The 15,395-nt window shown below is 43.3% G+C and overlaps 7 protein-coding genes and 1 non-coding gene across 9 annotated transcripts; 3 read left to right on the forward strand and 5 right to left on the reverse strand.

Moving 5' to 3' along the window:
• Nucleotides 1-74: 74 nt before the first annotated feature.
• LOC145698911 (uncharacterized) lies at nucleotides 75-2,394 on the reverse strand. 2 transcript variants are annotated; one of them, XR_014133958.1, is made up of 6 exons: nucleotides 2,278-2,394; nucleotides 1,959-2,232; nucleotides 1,810-1,908; nucleotides 1,629-1,770; nucleotides 1,187-1,585; nucleotides 1,004-1,142 (listed from the first exon to the last, which is right to left on the reverse strand). XR_014133958.1 is itself a non-coding variant. In XM_081776149.1 (5 exons), the coding sequence occupies exons 1-5, from the start codon at nucleotides 1,290-1,292 to the stop codon at nucleotides 142-144; spliced, it is 981 nt and encodes a 326-aa protein (XP_081632275.1). In that variant the 5' UTR covers nucleotides 1,293-1,322; the 3' UTR covers nucleotides 75-141. The 2 variants fall into 2 exon arrangements, 1 of the variants encoding a protein (XP_081632275.1); XM_081776149.1 differs by lacking the exons at nucleotides 1,629-1,770; nucleotides 1,810-1,908; nucleotides 1,959-2,232; nucleotides 2,278-2,394 and adding exons at nucleotides 75-254; nucleotides 295-706; nucleotides 750-878 and having other exon boundaries at nucleotides 922-1,142; nucleotides 1,187-1,322.
• A 28-nt stretch (nucleotides 2,395-2,422) lies between these two features.
• On the reverse strand, nucleotides 2,423-3,911 carry LOC145698912 (uncharacterized). The gene is made up of 4 exons (XM_081776150.1): nucleotides 3,690-3,911; nucleotides 3,181-3,648; nucleotides 2,738-3,138; nucleotides 2,423-2,559 (listed from the first exon to the last, which is right to left on the reverse strand). Exons 2-4 carry the CDS (start codon nucleotides 3,285-3,287, stop codon nucleotides 2,444-2,446), a joined length of 624 nt encoding a protein of 207 aa, XP_081632276.1. The 5' UTR covers nucleotides 3,288-3,648; nucleotides 3,690-3,911; the 3' UTR covers nucleotides 2,423-2,443.
• Nucleotides 3,851-3,926, forward strand: LOC145700878 (small nucleolar RNA SNORD24). The gene has a single exon (XR_014134246.1). It is a non-coding gene; the product is annotated as a small nucleolar RNA SNORD24 (small nucleolar RNA).
• Nucleotides 3,927-4,991: 1,065 nt separating this feature from the next.
• LOC145699841 (uncharacterized) lies at nucleotides 4,992-6,026 on the forward strand. Its single transcript, XM_081777099.1, has 2 exons — nucleotides 4,992-5,403; nucleotides 5,644-6,026. The coding sequence occupies exons 1-2, from the start codon at nucleotides 4,998-5,000 to the stop codon at nucleotides 6,024-6,026; spliced, it is 789 nt and encodes a 262-aa protein (XP_081633225.1). The 5' UTR covers nucleotides 4,992-4,997.
• Nucleotides 6,027-6,058: 32 nt separating this feature from the next.
• LOC145699838 (uncharacterized) lies at nucleotides 6,059-7,385 on the forward strand. Its single transcript, XM_081777094.1, has 3 exons — nucleotides 6,059-6,471; nucleotides 6,645-7,015; nucleotides 7,059-7,385. Exons 1-3 carry the CDS (start codon nucleotides 6,059-6,061, stop codon nucleotides 7,262-7,264), a joined length of 990 nt encoding a protein of 329 aa, XP_081633220.1. The 3' UTR covers nucleotides 7,265-7,385.
• Nucleotides 7,386-7,976: 591 nt separating this feature from the next.
• Nucleotides 7,977-9,975, reverse strand: LOC145699829 (uncharacterized). Its single transcript, XM_081777085.1, has 5 exons — nucleotides 9,812-9,975; nucleotides 8,691-9,766; nucleotides 8,475-8,601; nucleotides 8,163-8,429; nucleotides 7,977-8,117 (listed from the first exon to the last, which is right to left on the reverse strand). The coding sequence occupies exons 1-5, from the start codon at nucleotides 9,947-9,949 to the stop codon at nucleotides 8,028-8,030; spliced, it is 1,698 nt and encodes a 565-aa protein (XP_081633211.1). The 5' UTR covers nucleotides 9,950-9,975; the 3' UTR covers nucleotides 7,977-8,027.
• Nucleotides 9,976-10,001: 26 nt separating this feature from the next.
• On the reverse strand, nucleotides 10,002-11,293 carry LOC145699837 (uncharacterized). Its single transcript, XM_081777093.1, has 5 exons — nucleotides 11,080-11,293; nucleotides 10,807-11,008; nucleotides 10,476-10,765; nucleotides 10,273-10,435; nucleotides 10,002-10,229 (listed from the first exon to the last, which is right to left on the reverse strand). Exons 1-5 carry the CDS (start codon nucleotides 11,280-11,282, stop codon nucleotides 10,095-10,097), a joined length of 993 nt encoding a protein of 330 aa, XP_081633219.1. The 5' UTR covers nucleotides 11,283-11,293; the 3' UTR covers nucleotides 10,002-10,094.
• A 97-nt stretch (nucleotides 11,294-11,390) lies between these two features.
• Nucleotides 11,391-15,373, reverse strand: LOC145699826 (uncharacterized). Its single transcript, XM_081777082.1, has 4 exons — nucleotides 15,153-15,373; nucleotides 11,971-15,005; nucleotides 11,820-11,927; nucleotides 11,391-11,774 (listed from the first exon to the last, which is right to left on the reverse strand). The coding sequence occupies exons 2-4, from the start codon at nucleotides 14,432-14,434 to the stop codon at nucleotides 11,509-11,511; spliced, it is 2,838 nt and encodes a 945-aa protein (XP_081633208.1). The 5' UTR covers nucleotides 14,435-15,005; nucleotides 15,153-15,373; the 3' UTR covers nucleotides 11,391-11,508.
• Between the last annotated feature and the right edge of the window lie 22 nt (nucleotides 15,374-15,395).

Below are 15,395 nucleotides of genomic sequence, written 5' to 3' on the forward strand. Positions count from 1 at the left end.
TCTTAACTACTTTTGGACCTTGAAAACAGGAGTTTTCTTCCTTGATTTCAATATTTGCTTTTGTAAAATAAAAAATATTATATTTTCAAAATAATACAGTGTTGAAAACTTGAAGTAGAGGCAGTGAAGAACTGAGGAAATCTAGCTTTCATGAGGCTGTTTTTGGTCTTCTAGCTTGAAGAGAATGTCAGACGATCGTTTCACTACTTCTTCGTCCACGTGGAGCGAATTTGAATACTCCAAAATCACATCGACTAAAAATTTTCAAAGTCATCGATTTGGTCTTCAACTTACGGGATTCTTGGCTTTTCAATTGAAAATCAGTCTCGCTGAGCATGTTGTTAATCGCAATCAAGCATCTAATCTGACTGTCCTTTCCTCCTTGTTTCCACTTGAGCATTCTTTCCACCCTTTTCATCGTGTCATCGAGCTCCGGTTTGATTAAAACCTTCTGACCGAGATCGCGTTCGCTCAAATTCACCACCACTTTCATCAATGACTCGCCAAAGAACTCGTGATCATCCAGCAAATTTGATTTCGAAACCGCGTTGAAAAAGGAAGTGTAAGAGGCTTCAGTATGAGGACTGTAGTTCGCCGAGAAATTCGCCAAGCATTCGGTTAGTCGCTTCAATTTTTCGTTTGATTCGAGGGAATTGACCAGGATGTCATTTGCGATGTCGACGACTTTCGGAACAATAAAGGATGCCTAGGTAGTCATTGAAGACAAGGAAGAAAACAGACTCGCTTACGGATTCTTGGCCGGCTTTGCAGCTGGCGATGTTCTTCAAAATGGCGATCGCCAGCGAGCTAACAAGTTGATTCACATGCGTGATGCAGTTTAAAATGATTTCAACTCTTCTTGGCTTCACAATCTCCGTCTAAGAAACCCGTCAAAACATCGCTAAGTCAATATAAACCTACCAGTTGTTCTTTGATCCCAGTCAAGTGGAGAACATGACGGAGGAGCTGAGTTACTGTGTCGATTTTGTTGAATTTGAGATATTGTTGGATCATGTTGAAAACGTTGTTGATGCTTGAGCGGATTTCATCTTCTTCATCTTGCTCGTCTGAATACTCGCTTTCTTCTTTCTCCTCTTCTTCATCCTGTAATTTGACTGGTTCTTCTTCGACCGAGACCACTTCTGAAGAAAATAATGAGTTTCCAATTAGATGGAAAAAGCCTGACCAACACTGTATTTATCCCAGAGCCAATGCCAATTCCAAGCCATAACGAAAGCTATCGCCCCGACGAAGCCGGAAACAAACAAGTTCAATTTCGACAAAGTCGCCATCTGAAATCACGAATTCTTCATTTTCATTCGCTTTCGTAGTTGTCATAATTGGCACTTTGTACAAATAAATTAAAATAAAATATAATTTCTGCAAAAAGCTCTGTCAGCTTCTATCCAAATCATCGACTCGTTCCAAATCGAGCTCAAAATCGTCACTGAGCTCTTCGATCTTTCTCTGATAACTTTCCAGCTTCATCTCTCGTTTCTTATCTTTTTCGACGCCCAAAAGCCCCTCGGAGAAGATCTTTTCCAAGTTGACGCAGGCTTTGATTTCGTTTCCATGCAAACATGATCTGAAGCAGTCAAATTAAAAATAATCAAATTCTAGCGTTTAACTTTTCCGCGAGGTTGAGTCCAAATTGAACGTCTTTTTCGACTCCGAAAAGGCCGTCAAAAGACATGATCGCGTAACTATTGCAGGCTTCCCAGCTGCCCAACTTGCAGCCCCGAATGACCAGGCTTTTCACATTCATTTCGTCTAAACAATTGTTCTTTCAAACACCCCTTTCAATCCCACCTAAAAGACTTTTGACCACTGGCGTCATTTTCTTCTGCCCCTCCGACGCAAGACTCAAATCTCTTCTCAAAATTTCCGACAAGGCAAAACAGGATTTCGCTGAAAAAGAAAGCATCAACTCTTCCGCTCTAGAAACGCTAGAAAACTACCAGTAGCATGGCGATCGACAGGCGTTTCAGCATTTTCCGCCAAACAAGCCGTTTTGAAATCATTTACTGCTTCCGGAAAGTTGTGAGCAATTTTCGTTTTTTCGAAGCCGTTTGCTTTTAAAATCCCCGATTCCCAGCAACAGGAGGCGTTTTTCAAGCGCTCGCAGCAGTCTGTGATTGTTCGCGCAGCCGCCGCCAGATCTTGCTTCCGTTCTCGGTAAAAATCGGCCAGAGTCATACATGCTTGCGGCCGTTGCTTTTGGTAGCAGTGCGACTAAGCAAAGGACTAGTAAGCAGAGAGTATAATCAAATCTGGTACCTTTGTGCCTTCAAGCATAGATCGCTTCAAATCTTGAACCGCCTCTCCCGCATCAACTCGAACTTCGGTTTCAATTTCTTGCTTCTTCGCCCCTTTTCCCAGAATAAACTCTTCCATTCTAAAAGGAAAGAATTCAAAAAAGATGAATACGAAGGAGAGTTGAATTTTAAGAAATGAGTTGTCCAGCTTTGGGCATATTTTTCATGGCGACTTCTTCCATCCCAGGAGAGGTCATTAAATACGCTTTTCGTTCGTAATCGAAAGTTTTTCCAATATCTTTTTCTGAAAGCAAAATTTTAGTCCGAGCATTTTTGGCTTATGAAATGACGCATTCTGGGCCTGGCCACCTGCGTAAAAACCGACTCAGGGTCCTATGCGGCTTTATAATCGAAGACCCTGACTCAGGTTTCCACACAGGTGTCTTAGTAAGAAAAGGATCAATCAGGAATTTCAGACTTACTAATTCCAAGCGATTCAGCTCCTCTTTTATAAATCTTTGCCAAATTATCGCACGAAACTTTCTGCCCCAGTCCGGGTCCACTTCCAGTACAAGCTCTGTCCATCAATCTAATCCCTTCTTTCGGGTCAAACGGGATCCCAAACGCTTCGCCAACCCTTTTATTGAGCATCGCCGCGCCGAGAAAGTTGCAGCTCTGGAATTGATGGCTGCACGCTCGTTCGCAGTTTTCCTTGATATTCTGAACCAGCTTTTTTGTGAACGATTTCTCCAAGTATCGCGGTGGAAATTCTCGCAGAAGTCGGCCAGTGGCGCCGGTTGGAATTGTTCGCCGGATTTTTTGGTTGATCGCGTCGGAGATGGAGAGACAGGCTTCGGATTTGAAGTCGTGTTGCTGCTTGGAGCTAGAATTTCATTGAAAAAAAACGCCTTTTTCCGTCTTTTACCGAGGATATTCGCCAGCAAAGCAAGATTTCTCAAACAGTGTCCAATACTCCGCCACGTCGAGGTCTTTCAAGTCGTTTTTCTTCAACCCTTCGTCGTGAATCATCATTTTCGAAAGATTAAAGCAACAACCGGGGGAGCCGTATTTATCGCAGCACGACTTGTACTCGTCTTTTCCGTCCTGGTATCGTTGGCGAAAAGTGATCAGGAAATCGGCGCGTTTTTGGCAAGCTTCGTAGTCTTTTTCTCTTCAAAAGGGATCAGAAAAGAGAAGCAAAGTAGAGCTTGAAAAAGCGCTCATGTTAAAATTTCAGTTTCCCTTTCCGTAGCAAAAGTAAGTGTACTGCTGCTCGAGATTGTCGAAAAACTCCTTCCTGGTGCTCTTCGAATTCATCCAGTCCATCGAGGGGTCATTCATTCGCTTGTCCTGCTGAAAGCCTGTTCCACCGGAGCCACCAACGATGCTTGTCCTAAAGAGGGCCCTCACTCTCAATCCTCTTGATTTCATTACCTGGTCCAGGATTCTTGAGTGTATTCTTTCCATCTTCCTCCAACTGGAGATTTGTCGCCATCTTCAGACGACATTCCCGACCTTTCAAGATGTCTAAAGACCATAAGATATTTTAGTATTTAAAAATATGGGGTTCAAATAAGCAGTTCATGGGTATCACCGGCCAATGAGGACCTTATTTGCTACTCTCGACCTCCGGGAATGTGGACTACCCTTATCACCAAGATCGCTGAGGCCGGAAAAAGAAGCAAGTTTGAAGGAAAAAACTTCACTACTTCGTTCACATCGTGCAAAAGCACGAAATTTCAATCAATGAATATCATCAAAGTCTGGACACTTCCTATAAACTAGAATCATAAATTACTGACAGTTCTCTTTAATTAGTAGGCTTATTAGATGAAAATTCGGACCATTTTTATAAGTTAGTTTAGGGGTTATATGACACAGTTTTGGAAAGCCCAGAAGCTGAGCTTTCATTTGGGCACCATATCAAGGGGTCTGGTTTATGCCCGCAAGGCAATTCATGAGACCGGAAGTTCCGAAATCGGCACTTGATCTCTTCAATCGAATTTTTCAGTACCGGTAGTCACTCGAAATGTCTCCAGAGTAGGCGCGTTAGAAAGCCCAGTGTCTGAGCTTTCCAAAACGCTAATAAAATCTAGCTGCCCTGCTACCCAGTGGCCGCTAGGGGCGCTAGAATAGTGAATTTTAAGGATTTCTAGGAAGAAAACGGGATAATCTTGGTCTCAACCGGTTGGTTTTGTCACTGTTAAACGTCACTTCTGAGATGTTTACGTCTTTATTAACGAATTCAAACCTTTAATTTCGACCAAATAAGCAAGTTGTAGTGCAAGAAATCCCATTTACGGTGCAAAATTTGAGTTTCTAGCGCCCCTAGCGGCCACTAGGTAGCAGGGCAGCTAGATTTTATTAGCGTTTTGGAAAGCTCAGACACTGGGCTTTCTAACGCGCCTACTCTGGAGACATTTCGAGTGACTACCGGTACTGAAAACTCGATTGAAGAGATCAAGTGCCGATTTCGGAACTTCCGGTCTCATGAATTGCCTTGCGGGCATAAACCAGACCCCTTGATATGGTGCCCAAATGAAAGCTCAGCTTCTGGGCTTTCTAAAACTGTGTCATACGACCCCTTAACTAAGTTAGAAAAATGGGCCAAATTTTCATCTTATAAGCCTATTAATTAGTCTAGTATTTCGAATGAAAAATAGTGTAATGCCCTGAGGCCGCGAGCGAGAAAGGGATGATTTAGCTGGAACTTCTCACATCTTCGAATCTCAAGAATCTGAGATGAAGACTTTGCCGCTTATTTTCCCGTTTATACTTGCCCAAATGAATAAGACTGAGAACGAAATAGAAGAGATTTCAGAAGAAGAGGAAGTAACTGAAGCTGGAGTTGCTAAAAATAATGACACAAGTTCAGAAGAAAATGAAGAAGCCGAAAAGTTCGAAGAAGTCTCGGAAAACTCTACTCAAATTTTGAATCTTCTCGATCCCAATTCAACAGAAATCGAAGCACTAGAGCTTGAATCCAATGAAACAGAAATAGAGATAACAGAAGAACCAACAACAACCACTACAACTGTTGTTACAACGACTACAACCACCACTACGACCACAACAACGATTAAATTCGGAGAATGCGTTGAAAAATTGGACGAGGAGGGCAATGATATTTGTCTAACAGAAGTCAAAGGTATTTTTATTTTTCAAAATAAGAATTCAGAAACAATTCATAACAAATGTTCCGCTATGGAAAATCATAACAGTAGACATACGGAACGCTTATTACACGATCTCAATTCTAGCTTTCATTTTGGGAAGATTGAGGAAAACCATCTTTCCTTGAGCTTATAAAACGATGGCCAAAGCGCCATCTACGGCAAATAGTACCCTAAAATCTCTTGCTGGTCCACCAGGACAAATATTTATTTAGGTCGCAACGGTGAATTCGTGGTTGTCAGCTGCGAGTACAAAGAACTAACCCAAATCCCCTGCGGAATCTCCCAAAACGTCACCCGCCTAAACCTCGAAAGCAACCGAATCACAGAAATCTTCGCGGGTCAGTTAGAAAACCTCCCGAAAATCGGCGAAATTCAATTCGGAAATCAAGCTCTGAGCCGCATCGGCAAAGAAACCTTCAAAAGGATTCCATCGCTGACGAAATTGTCGTTTCAGAGCACTCACGTTGGCGAACTGAGGCCAGACACATTCCTCGGCTTGGAAAATCTTGTTTCGATAGATTTTCGCTCCTCAAAATTGCAAAAATCCACGATGGTGCGTTTTCGAGCCTATTTAATCTGGAGCAAATCGCACTGACCGCGAATGGGATTTCCGAACTGCCGGAAATTATGTTCGAAGATTCGGCAAAATTGAAGATTCTTCTGATGGATTCAAATCGAATCGAATCCCTGCAAAATTCAACCTTTTCCGGTTTATTCGAACTTGAGCGGCTTGAATTGCAATCGAACAGTCTCAAATTCCTCCCCGAATTCGGCTTCCAAGATCTAAAAAGACTCACGAAACTGAAACTCTCGGATAACAAGCTGCAGCAAATTTCGGAAAATGACCTCGCTGGGCTTGAAAATCTGGAAGATTTGACGATGAACAATAATGAGATCAATTTTGTGCATGAAAACGCGTTTGCTGAGCTCAAGAAATTGAAGTTTTTGGAAATGAACAACAATCAAATTCAAGTTATTGAACCGAATTGGTTTTTGAATATTTTTCCGAGGACAACGCAAAGTGCGCAATTTGGATTAAAGTAAGCAAATTTCTTACAACTGGCACTTTCGATAACAAATTCTCAATCCTCGCCATCTGCTCTCTCATTGGTCAAGTTCGAAATAACCCAATCAGAGAACAGATGGCGGAGGATGGAAATATTCGTTATCGAAAAAGTTTTCAGTAAAGATGATTTTTTATTAAATTGTTTAGTGATAATGTTTGGAGCTGTGGCTGCAACTCAACTCGATTCCGCCTGTGGTACGAAATCGACGAAAACAAAGATCTCTTCACAACGCTAACCAAACTCGAGCACCTTAACTGTTCGTCCCCAGAATACATGACAAACTTCACGATAAACGGGCTAGACTTGAGTTGGTTTCCAAAGAGCGAAGACGCCCCTTGCCAGGGACCAGAAGCGACAGAATGGGGAAACCAGAATTTAGCGATAAAGCGAAAATCAACAGCTACACTTCAATGCGGAATCGACGATGGAAACCCGCCGCCGAAGTATCTCTGGACGAAACCGGACAACTCGACCGTCTGGACGAACTCGTCCATTTTGACCATCGAAGATCTAAGCGGTAAGCAAGTCTTTGATTTCAAGATAAAAACTGTCGGCCTTAGACTCTGACCGAGGAGACTACGAATGCAAAGGGCTGAACATCGCCGGTGAACGAACGCAAATGCACAATGTGCGAGTCACATGGGAAGACGCGATCACGGACGAGCTCGGAAACTACATCGGAATTCGGAGCAGAAACTCCAGCGCTTCCGAATCTGTCCTTTGCGGATTTCTCCTCTACCTCCTCTTCCTTCTTTTCTCTCACTAACCCACTTTCAGCTGTACAGAATACTTCAAATAAGCTATTGTTCAACAGTTTTATAAAAAAATATTTATTTACTAAAAATATCAAAAATAGCAGTACAAAAATAAATGATGTTTTAACCGAGAAAAAACGAGCTTTTTCGAGAGTTGAAGAAGGTTGAACTTTTTTGGAATTTACGAAGTTTCTTGCTCTGCTGACTTCTTTCTTTCAATAGCAGGAATTACTGTTTGAGTCTGACCATTAGCAGGCTGGAAGACAGACATTCTACTGAAGGAAGAAGACACGTGACCCATCAGCGACTGCCTCTTGGCCTGTTCCGTCGCGGGGAGGTCTCCGGATGAATACAGTTTCTCGATGAAGTTGGTCACTTGCTGGAGTCCCTTGTTGAGCTGCGACTCGATTCGCAAAACGCGGGCCACGTGATCCTTGGCGCTCTTTTCCAAGACTTGATATTCGCAGGAATGATAGGCGTCCCTGCACTCGTGGTAGCGCCTCGTTTTCGAATGGAACTCGTTTTCCATGGTTATCAACTGGCCAACACACATTTTCGAATCGTCGAGGATATTCCGCAGTTCGAAGAAGCCGCTCATCGAGTTCTTGACCGCCATTTCTTTCGCCTGAATCACTTTGTAGCTCTGCGCCAGCTCGGCATTGCTCATCACCAGGTCGCGCAAAAGGTCGGTCAGCTTTTCCTTCGTTCCCTGGCGATATTCGAGCATCTTGGCGAACTCGACTTCGCGGCGTTCTTTGTGCGACTTAGCTTCGGCTAAGCGCACTTCCATTTCGTCGAGCGACGCTTTTGAAGGCCGAAGTGCGATTCCACTACTTTGAAGTCTTCTTTCAGCGACTCGATGTTCTGAAAATGAATGAATAAGGCCATCACTCTATTAACTTTTCTTACCGCTAGAACCTTCTCGCGTTTCTTTTTCAAGTCGATTTGTTCCTCCTTCAGCTCGGCGACCCGCTGAATCAGCTCTTCCTCGTGCTTCTTCAGTTTTTCAAGCTTCGTGTCGAGATCGATGCAGACCTTTTCCTCCTCGTTGTATTGAATTGGAATTTTAGCGAGCTCGGCGGTGAGGCCTTCGATGATTTCTTTGAATTCCGCTGCTTTGTCGACCACTTCTGCCGCCGTTTCTTCGTACAGTGCTACTGTATGAAGGCGTTGCTCCTGAAATCGATTTTAGAAAAATGAATATGTGAAGCTGCGTTTTACTTCAATGTCGCCGTATTCTTTTGTTTTCTGAGTTATGTCTTCGCGTAATGATTTTTGATAAGCTTCTGAGTCTGTTTTTGTCTGTTGTAATATATCGGTAAGTCGGATGAATTCTTCTGTATCAGTTCTGAAAAAGGGAAGGTCAGAGATCAGTTTCAAATTTGTTCTCTTCTATGTCTTCAAAGCCAATATTTCCCCATTTTTTGTCTTTCTTACCTTATTTTCGCTTCAGTTTCAGCTTTGTTTCTGTTTGCTTCTTCTATGGCGCTTCTGGTCTGATCAATCATCGTGACAAGATTATCTTCTGCACCGATGGCTGCTCTTTCTTTTCTCTCAATTTGCGTTGCCAGTTCGTTATTATTAGCTGTCAGCGTTTTCGCCTTCGACGCCAATGTTTTGTGTTCCTTTTCCGCGTCTCTCGTGTTTTTACGAATTCGCTCGACGTCTTTTTCCATTTTGCTTTTTTGCTTCTCCATCGTCTTCAGCTTCATGCGCACTCCCTCGTTGTGCATTTTGACGACGTCGCGGTCTTGCTCCAGCCGCGCGATTTCGGAAACGAGAAAGTCGTGGTTTCCAGTGAGCTCGAGAATTTCCGCGTCTGCTTCTTGTTTTCGTCGATCCATGGCGTTTTCGATCGCTTCTCGCTCAAAATCCAAATTGTACGTTTCTTGGTCGAGTTTTCTGATCCGGACGCGGCACTCCTCGATTTTCCCTTGTTCAACCTTTTCCTTTGCCTGAAGGATTTCTTCTTCCTTCTTGAGCTGCTCGATTTCGCTGTCTTGATTCGCGATCTTCCCTTTTAAAATGTCGATTTTTGAGGTTAAGTCCCGATGAGCAGCTTCCTTTCGTTTTTGCTCGGCGCGGAGGACTTCGAGGTCGTTTTCAGCCACTTCCAAGTTTGCCCGGTTGATTCGGAGCTCGTCCTTGAGCGGCTTGCTTTTCCGGTCGAACTCGAGCTCCGCTGCTTGGAGTTTCTCGCGAGCGCGGGCGAGATTCACGTCAGTTTCGACTTGATAGGCTTTGATGTCTTGAATGAAGGATTCTTCGATGCGCAGCTTTTCCTCGACCAGAGGCATGTGTTTTTGGTTGAACTCGATGTCCGCCTTGATTCGCGAATTGATCGTCTTTGCGTAGTCGAGGTTGTTCTGCGCGCGTCGGAGCTCGCCCTTTTCCATTCGAAGGTGCCACTCGAGCTCGGCGATGTCCATTGCGAGGATATCGTGCTCGCGCTGGACTGCGACGGGGAGATTCTTCCATCGCTGAACCGCGAGCTCGTGGATTTCTTGGTTGATCTACGAAAAATTATTTTTAAATTATCAATGAAGCAGTCAATATACCTGTGTCGTCGCCATTCTAGCTTCAAGCCTCGCCTTTTGCGCTTGTTGTCGATCATTTTTCAGCGAAGCAATAATCCTCTGCGCCGCTTCTCTCGTATCTTTGTCCAGCAAGTCGAGGAAATCGTCTATGTCTTCCATCCCGATTCGACCCGATTTCTTGTTCTGAAAGAGCGATTTTTCAACAGTGAGCTTCAAAAACTGAGATACAAAGGTTTTGGATAAGATACAGAAAAAAAGAGATAATTGTGCTAGAATATGGGTACAGATTTAAAGAAAATAAAATCTAGAGAATGACGCAGCAGGAGGAGGAGGAATGCTCACTGTCATCAGGGAAGAATTGCGTGATGGAGATGTTCTGATCTCCTCTCGGCGTGCTCGTGTTGTACGATATTCGGATGATCTCGTTGTTGTATTTCGCCTGGAAGTCAATTTCAAGCTGAGTCTTGCCGAAGCAAGCATACCTTGCTGATGATGAAAAAGCGAGGACGAACCCGCTTGTTTTCTCCAGCAATGTGAACGAACCATTCCTTTATCTGTGAGGGGCAAAGCGAGCCGATCGGAGGCGACCAGAAGTACTCGTCCGTGCGGTCCTTTTCGTGGTGAACCATCCATCGTTTTGTCTCGCTAGAACAACTGTGATTGGATTAGTTAATAGATCTATCACCTGTCGATCTGTAAATATCTGTATTTGCCTTTTTCGGCCTTGGACTTGTAATAAGGGTGGCTGTTTCTGAATCCGACAAGTGTGTATTCTCCGTGCAAATGTGGATACCGCGAAGCTCCGCCGACGACGATCTCCTTCACCGGGGGTAGGTACTTGATCTCCAGCAATTCGAAAGTTCCCGACTTGCCACGAGTCGCGCATTTCAGACACTTGAAGCGTTCTTTTTTGAATTCAGGACAGTGCGTTGTGAAAAGCAGAACTGGATCTTCGAACTGGTCTTTGTATGAAATCTAAAAATACTCTCAAACAATCGCCACGCGAATTAGTTTACCTCTAACTTGATCGTCTCCTTCCTCATCGTGATTCGCAAGATAAAGCTCTTAGACATCATGGGCGAGTTGATCCAGCTCTGAACAACGTCTTTTCCTTGAATTCGAGGACGAAGGGCGATCAGATATTTTCGATATTTCTTGTCTGTTTCTGCTACCGCGATTTCCCAAAGCTCCGCCTTTTTATCCGGCCCCTCTGCCAGGCTTAACAATTGTTTAGAAAAAATTAAAAAAATAAATAAAAGCCTTCAAAAAAAGAAGAAAAAAGAACTTACCCCAAAAATATGTCTTCGGCGACGCCAGTAACTTTAACATCGATGCTCATGATTTCGGGGTACAAATTCTCGGCAAGAATCGTGTATCTGTACTTTGGGTAGGTCTTGACTTCTTGATTCGCGTATTTTCGCCACTCATCTACTGGAAAGGGCAGTCCTCGATCAACCCAAGTGATCGGAAAGTGTCTCTTTTGCTCTTTCATGCTTTTTAATTTGCATCGAATGAGGCGCTTTCGCTTAAATCATGGAAGACAACAACTTCGATTCTAGAGAATCTGCCACTTTTCCAGGAAATGCTTTCTCTGCCTATTCACTTGCAATTTCCTGCATTTTCAGCTACATTATGTTTAATTAAAAACAGAGTTTTATTGTGTAAGAAAATAAAAAGAAAGTGGAAAAATATTTTTAAAATGGAAAATTGAAAAAATGTCAGCTCTTCAGCTTCATTTGGAGATAATCCATTCTCATCGAGACTGATTTCGTGTAGTGATCCTCTTCTCCTAGTTTTTCTTGAAGACGGGTGAGTTCTAACAATTCGGCGAGGATTTCTTGTTTCTCTTCTTCTGTCAGTTTTGGCGGTGCTGGTGTTGGAGGCGTTGGCTTTGGCTTGGGCGGCGAAGTCGGGCGGGAGGGAAGACCTGTTGTTGGCTCGTCGAATTCGGGAACGACGTATGGGTCCAGTGGGACATCCAGGTCTATGATCGAAAACAGTTAGTTTTTCGTGGAAAATGATGAAATACCGAGAGTTATTGCAGGCGTAGTATTACAGGATGTACTCGTTGTTGAAGATCCTCGACAGCTCCATGCATCGCTTTGCTCGCTTCCCCATGATTCGTGCCCATTTTCTCCTAAAACAACTATCGTGAAACAAAAAACGCTGAAGGGACTTACTTTCTGGAAGGACTAAAAATGAAGTGATGGGTTTTCTATCTTGTCCGAATCGCCAACTTCGCTTCTCTTTGTCCATCAAAGGGTCGTCTTCTTCTGGAAAGTCAGGTGAGGACTCGGAGAACATGGGCGAAAACGGGAATGGAGAGTCTTTTTTGCGCTCTTGTTTCTGTGGCTGGAGAAGATAGAGTTTTGAAGGATCGGGAAGCTTGTTCTTGGTCTCTTCTTTTTCTTGCTTGTGAAAATTTTCTTTTTCATTCAGCGGACCGTCAAATTGTGGCGCAGAAGTTTCAGGTTTTAGACGGTAAATTGGAAAGGAAGAGTCTGAATCTCCAAAGGCGTTTGGTCCGAGAAGCTTTGGCTCCGAACTGTTCTCCAGTTCAGCTTGAATTTCTGGAGATTCTTCACGAACAGCTTCATCTCCAGTGAGGATCGAAACAAGCTCCTCTTGCAAGAAAAGCGGAATTTTCGGCATCTGAAACAGCCGCTTTTCTAACTCTACGTCTTCGGTAATCGGCAACGCTTCGTAAACTGCTTTGGAAATGGGAATTTCTGCCCTGGAAGGAGTCAAAAAAGCTTGCAATTCTGAAAGACGAGGGCAGCATTTTGCTCGCCAGCGTTTTATAACGCGTTTTGCGAGGATGATTTCGCGCTCGGGAAGAACTGCACGAGCCTTTCGAAGCGATGCTTGCTCGATTTTGGAGTTGAGATCTTTGAGCTTGAAAATCCAGTCCCTTTCAACAGATGTTCTGTATCGAGCAAAAGCTTCGTCGTAAAACGCCTTTTTCGCGTCGCGATTGGCTTTCCAAAACCTCCAGCATTTGAAGGTTTTCCAAATAAGGCCTTCGTACCAAAATTGAAGAGCAACAGCTGTTTTCTGATTCTCTTCGATTTTTTCTTGATACTTTCTCCTCCATGATTTCAGCGAAAATGTAAGCACTCGGAGTTCTTCGAAATTTGTAGCGATCGTCAATTGCTTTTCTCGATTAACTGCTTTCTCGTAGCTGTTTTTGAGCACTGAAAGAATTCGCTTGGTCAGATGTTGATGCCTGAATTCTTCAGCTTCGTCACTCATTTTCGAAAACCTCAATCTTTTTCTCCCTCGCTCTTTTAGCTCAAGAAGAAGGTGTGCGAATCGATGACGAATTGAAATTTTCGCGATGGCGTCGCGATTTTCATCAAAAATTTCATAAACTCTCTCTTTCGAAGCCCGAGCGAGCTGAAATTTCTTCCTCCAACTTGCTAAACTGCCCCTGATCAATTTTCCCTCTCGGATATTTTTCGCGAAAGCAGAATTCTCCCTTTCTTTCTGCTTCTTCTTTTTTGTCACGGTCTTGAAAGCATTCCATCGACTCAAGCTTTCCGCAAGCTTTTTCTGATCTAATCTCCTTTTGAATTCGATTGCTGCTGCTTTCTTCGCCCGCGATTTGAGAACTTCTCCAAGCCAAATATCAACCAACTTCTTTTTCATTTCCCCTTCTCGCTTTCTCTGGAAACGGGCGATTTGAGCTTCGAAGAACCAGGAAGAAATGATAGAACTGGCCATTTTTGATTTGTAAACATTTCTCGCCCAGATGATCCGCTGCTCTTCTAGCTTTTTTTCTTGATTGAAAGCAAATAGAGCAGAAAAAGCTTGTCTCTTGAGTTTTGATTCGTAAAATTCCTCCGCTGCGAGGATTCGTTCGTTTTCAGCGAGTTTTTCTTGAAAACGAATTTGCCAAGTTCGAATGACGAATTTTGTCAATTGAGCATTTTGAAATGAATCAGCTTCTTCGGCTTTTTCTCGCAAGTCTTTGCTTCTGATGCTCCCATTCCAGATCCCATACGAAATTTTGGCCAGAAGAACATTTGTTCGATAAGTGTACGCTTTTCGCAAAAGCTCGTTGTATTGCATCTTGTGGGAAAAGCGTTCTTGCCAGATCGTGACGAACTTCCCTTTCAAGTTCAAATTTCGGAAGCCAAGGGCCGTCCCTTCCATCGCCTTGATTTGCTTCTGGCCGAGAATGAAGCTTTGCCAACCGCCCCAGAATTTGAGAATGAGTTTGGCTTCGTAGAATTTATCAGCGATCGCCAAAGCGGGGAGAATCGCAACGTCTTCTTTTTCTGAAAGTTTGTTTTGCCACTTTTCTAGCGTCAATTCCAAAGTTTTGTCTTTTCTGAAAAGTTGGGCTTTCAGACAAAGCCGGGTCTTTTTCCGCCAGATTTGAAGACTCGATTCGAGAAGGGCATCATTTTGAAGCTCTTGAAGAAAATTCAACGATCGACGAAGATTGGTCTTTTTGACCCAGGTCGAAAGAAATTCCCGAAGAACGAGTCGCTTCTCCAAATTATTATTTATCGCGATGGAGAAAATATAATTTCGGTCTTGCTCTCTGTGTCTTTCTTTTCGCCAAGACTTCAGGTTCTTTTTCACCAGATTTGAATTGATCATTTCATCGAGTTGAGCTGCTTTCCACCGGAGAATCATTTCTTTTTGAGCTTGAACTTGCCATGAATGGAGGATTTTTTTCTTTCTGGTGGTTTTTAGACGACTTTGGATTGCTTGAACTTTGTTTTTGTCGGAAATGCTTTCGTCGAGCTTGAGCTTCCATTTCAGAAGAGAATATTTGACGCAGTACAGGTCACGTGCTTCTCGCCCGGTCTTTTAGGGGATGATTATGTGCAAGGGTAACTTCCTTTTATCTCGTCAAAATCACCCGATCCTGAATAAGCAGCAATTTATGCCTCCATTCGAGAACAGCTGCTCGGACGCAAGAAAGTTCCATGTATTTGTTCGCTTGATACTGTAGTTCTTTTGTTTGTCGACTTTTGAATGCTCCGATGACGATTTGGCCGATCACTGTTTTTCGAATATTGTGATGGTGAAACTCTTGGGCCCGTTCTTCCAAGATCTTGAGGTACTTCTGGTAGGCGAGGTAGTCTTCCCAGCGTTCGATGGCTTGTTTTTGAAGTTGTTTCTGATTGAAGACTTTGGCTTTGAGCTCGAGCTTCCATTCCTTGTTGTTTTCCCACCAGATTGTTTTGTACGCAACGAATGCCTAAAGATTGTATTATTCATTGAGGATGAGCAATTAAATCGAGACATAATTCGGCCTTGACTCTGTATTTATCACTAGGACTAATTTTTGAAAAACTCAATAAAACTGTAACCCGCTTCTCGCAAAAAAGGCTATTGAAAAACGGACCTTTTTCATCAATGATTTTTTTCGAAACTCATCAGCTTTTTCCGGGGTGACGACGCGTAGCAAGCTTCCTCCCCAAACTCTCGTTTTCCAGTGAAGAAAAAACTTCCTGGCCAAATGCCGCTTTCGAATCTCCTTCAGCCTGCCTCCTCGATTCCAAGTGTAGAGCGGATCATACTTTCTCGTCCAGAATTTCGACTTTTTCTTTTTCATTCTACGTGACTTATTTTCAACTCAGCGTAAAAA

This window comes from Oikopleura dioica, chromosome 2, assembly GCF_907165135.1.
Source record: "Oikopleura dioica chromosome 2, OKI2018_I68_1.0, whole genome shotgun sequence".
Lineage (NCBI taxonomy): Eukaryota > Metazoa > Chordata > Appendicularia > Copelata > Oikopleuridae > Oikopleura > Oikopleura dioica.

What these genes read in the sequence shown, in the direction of transcription:
- LOC145698911 (XM_081776149.1), bottom strand. Translation starts at nt 1,292, where the DNA reads ATGGCGACTTTGTCGAAATTGAACTTGTTTGTTTCCGGCTTCGTCGGG. An exon ending in CTGGGATCAAAGAACAACTG is followed by an intron (nt 879 to 921) that starts GTAGGTTTATAT and finishes CGGGTTTCTTAG; the next exon opens with ACGGAGATTGTGAAGCCAAG. An exon ending in ATTGAAAAGCCAAGAATCCC is followed by an intron (nt 255 to 294) that starts GTAAGTTGAAGA and finishes GAAAATTTTTAG; the next exon opens with TCGATGTGATTTTGGAGTAT.
- LOC145699841 (XM_081777099.1), top strand. Translation starts at nt 4,998, where the DNA reads ATGAAGACTTTGCCGCTTATTTTCCCGTTTATACTTGCCCAAATGAAT. An exon ending in TTGTCTAACAGAAGTCAAAG is followed by an intron (nt 5,404 to 5,643) that starts GTATTTTTATTT and finishes ATATTTATTTAG; the next exon opens with GTCGCAACGGTGAATTCGTG.
- LOC145699826 (XM_081777082.1), bottom strand. Translation starts at nt 14,434, where the DNA reads ATGATTCTCCGGTGGAAAGCAGCTCAACTCGATGAAATGATCAATTCA. An exon ending in ATTTTTAGTCCTTCCAGAAA is followed by an intron (nt 11,928 to 11,970) that starts GTAAGTCCCTTC and finishes TAGTTGTTTTAG; the next exon opens with GAGAAAATGGGCACGAATCA. An exon ending in TACGCCTGCAATAACTCTCG is followed by an intron (nt 11,775 to 11,819) that starts GTATTTCATCAT and finishes TTTCGATCATAG; the next exon opens with ACCTGGATGTCCCACTGGAC.
- LOC145698912 (XM_081776150.1), bottom strand. Translation starts at nt 3,287, where the DNA reads ATGATGATTCACGACGAAGGGTTGAAGAAAAACGACTTGAAAGACCTC. An exon ending in TTTGCTGGCGAATATCCTCG is followed by an intron (nt 3,139 to 3,180) that starts GTAAAAGACGGA and finishes ATGAAATTCTAG; the next exon opens with CTCCAAGCAGCAACACGACT. An exon ending in AGCTGAATCGCTTGGAATTA is followed by an intron (nt 2,560 to 2,737) that starts GTAAGTCTGAAA and finishes TTTTGCTTTCAG; the next exon opens with AAAAAGATATTGGAAAAACT.
- LOC145699838 (XM_081777094.1), top strand. Translation starts at nt 6,059, where the DNA reads ATGTTCGAAGATTCGGCAAAATTGAAGATTCTTCTGATGGATTCAAAT. An exon ending in AGTGCGCAATTTGGATTAAA is followed by an intron (nt 6,472 to 6,644) that starts GTAAGCAAATTT and finishes TAAATTGTTTAG; the next exon opens with TGATAATGTTTGGAGCTGTG. An exon ending in GACCATCGAAGATCTAAGCG is followed by an intron (nt 7,016 to 7,058) that starts GTAAGCAAGTCT and finishes TGTCGGCCTTAG; the next exon opens with ACTCTGACCGAGGAGACTAC.
- LOC145699829 (XM_081777085.1), bottom strand. Translation starts at nt 9,949, where the DNA reads ATGGAAGACATAGACGATTTCCTCGACTTGCTGGACAAAGATACGAGA. An exon ending in CTAGAATGGCGACGACACAG is followed by an intron (nt 9,767 to 9,811) that starts GTATATTGACTG and finishes AATTTTTCGTAG; the next exon opens with ATCAACCAAGAAATCCACGA. An exon ending in AAGAATACGGCGACATTGAA is followed by an intron (nt 8,430 to 8,474) that starts GTAAAACGCAGC and finishes AATCGATTTCAG; the next exon opens with GAGCAACGCCTTCATACAGT.
- LOC145699837 (XM_081777093.1), bottom strand. Translation starts at nt 11,282, where the DNA reads ATGAAAGAGCAAAAGAGACACTTTCCGATCACTTGGGTTGATCGAGGA. An exon ending in AGGAGACGATCAAGTTAGAG is followed by an intron (nt 10,766 to 10,806) that starts GTAAACTAATTC and finishes GAGTATTTTTAG; the next exon opens with ATTTCATACAAAGACCAGTT. An exon ending in AGATATTTACAGATCGACAG is followed by an intron (nt 10,436 to 10,475) that starts GTGATAGATCTA and finishes CAGTTGTTCTAG; the next exon opens with CGAGACAAAACGATGGATGG.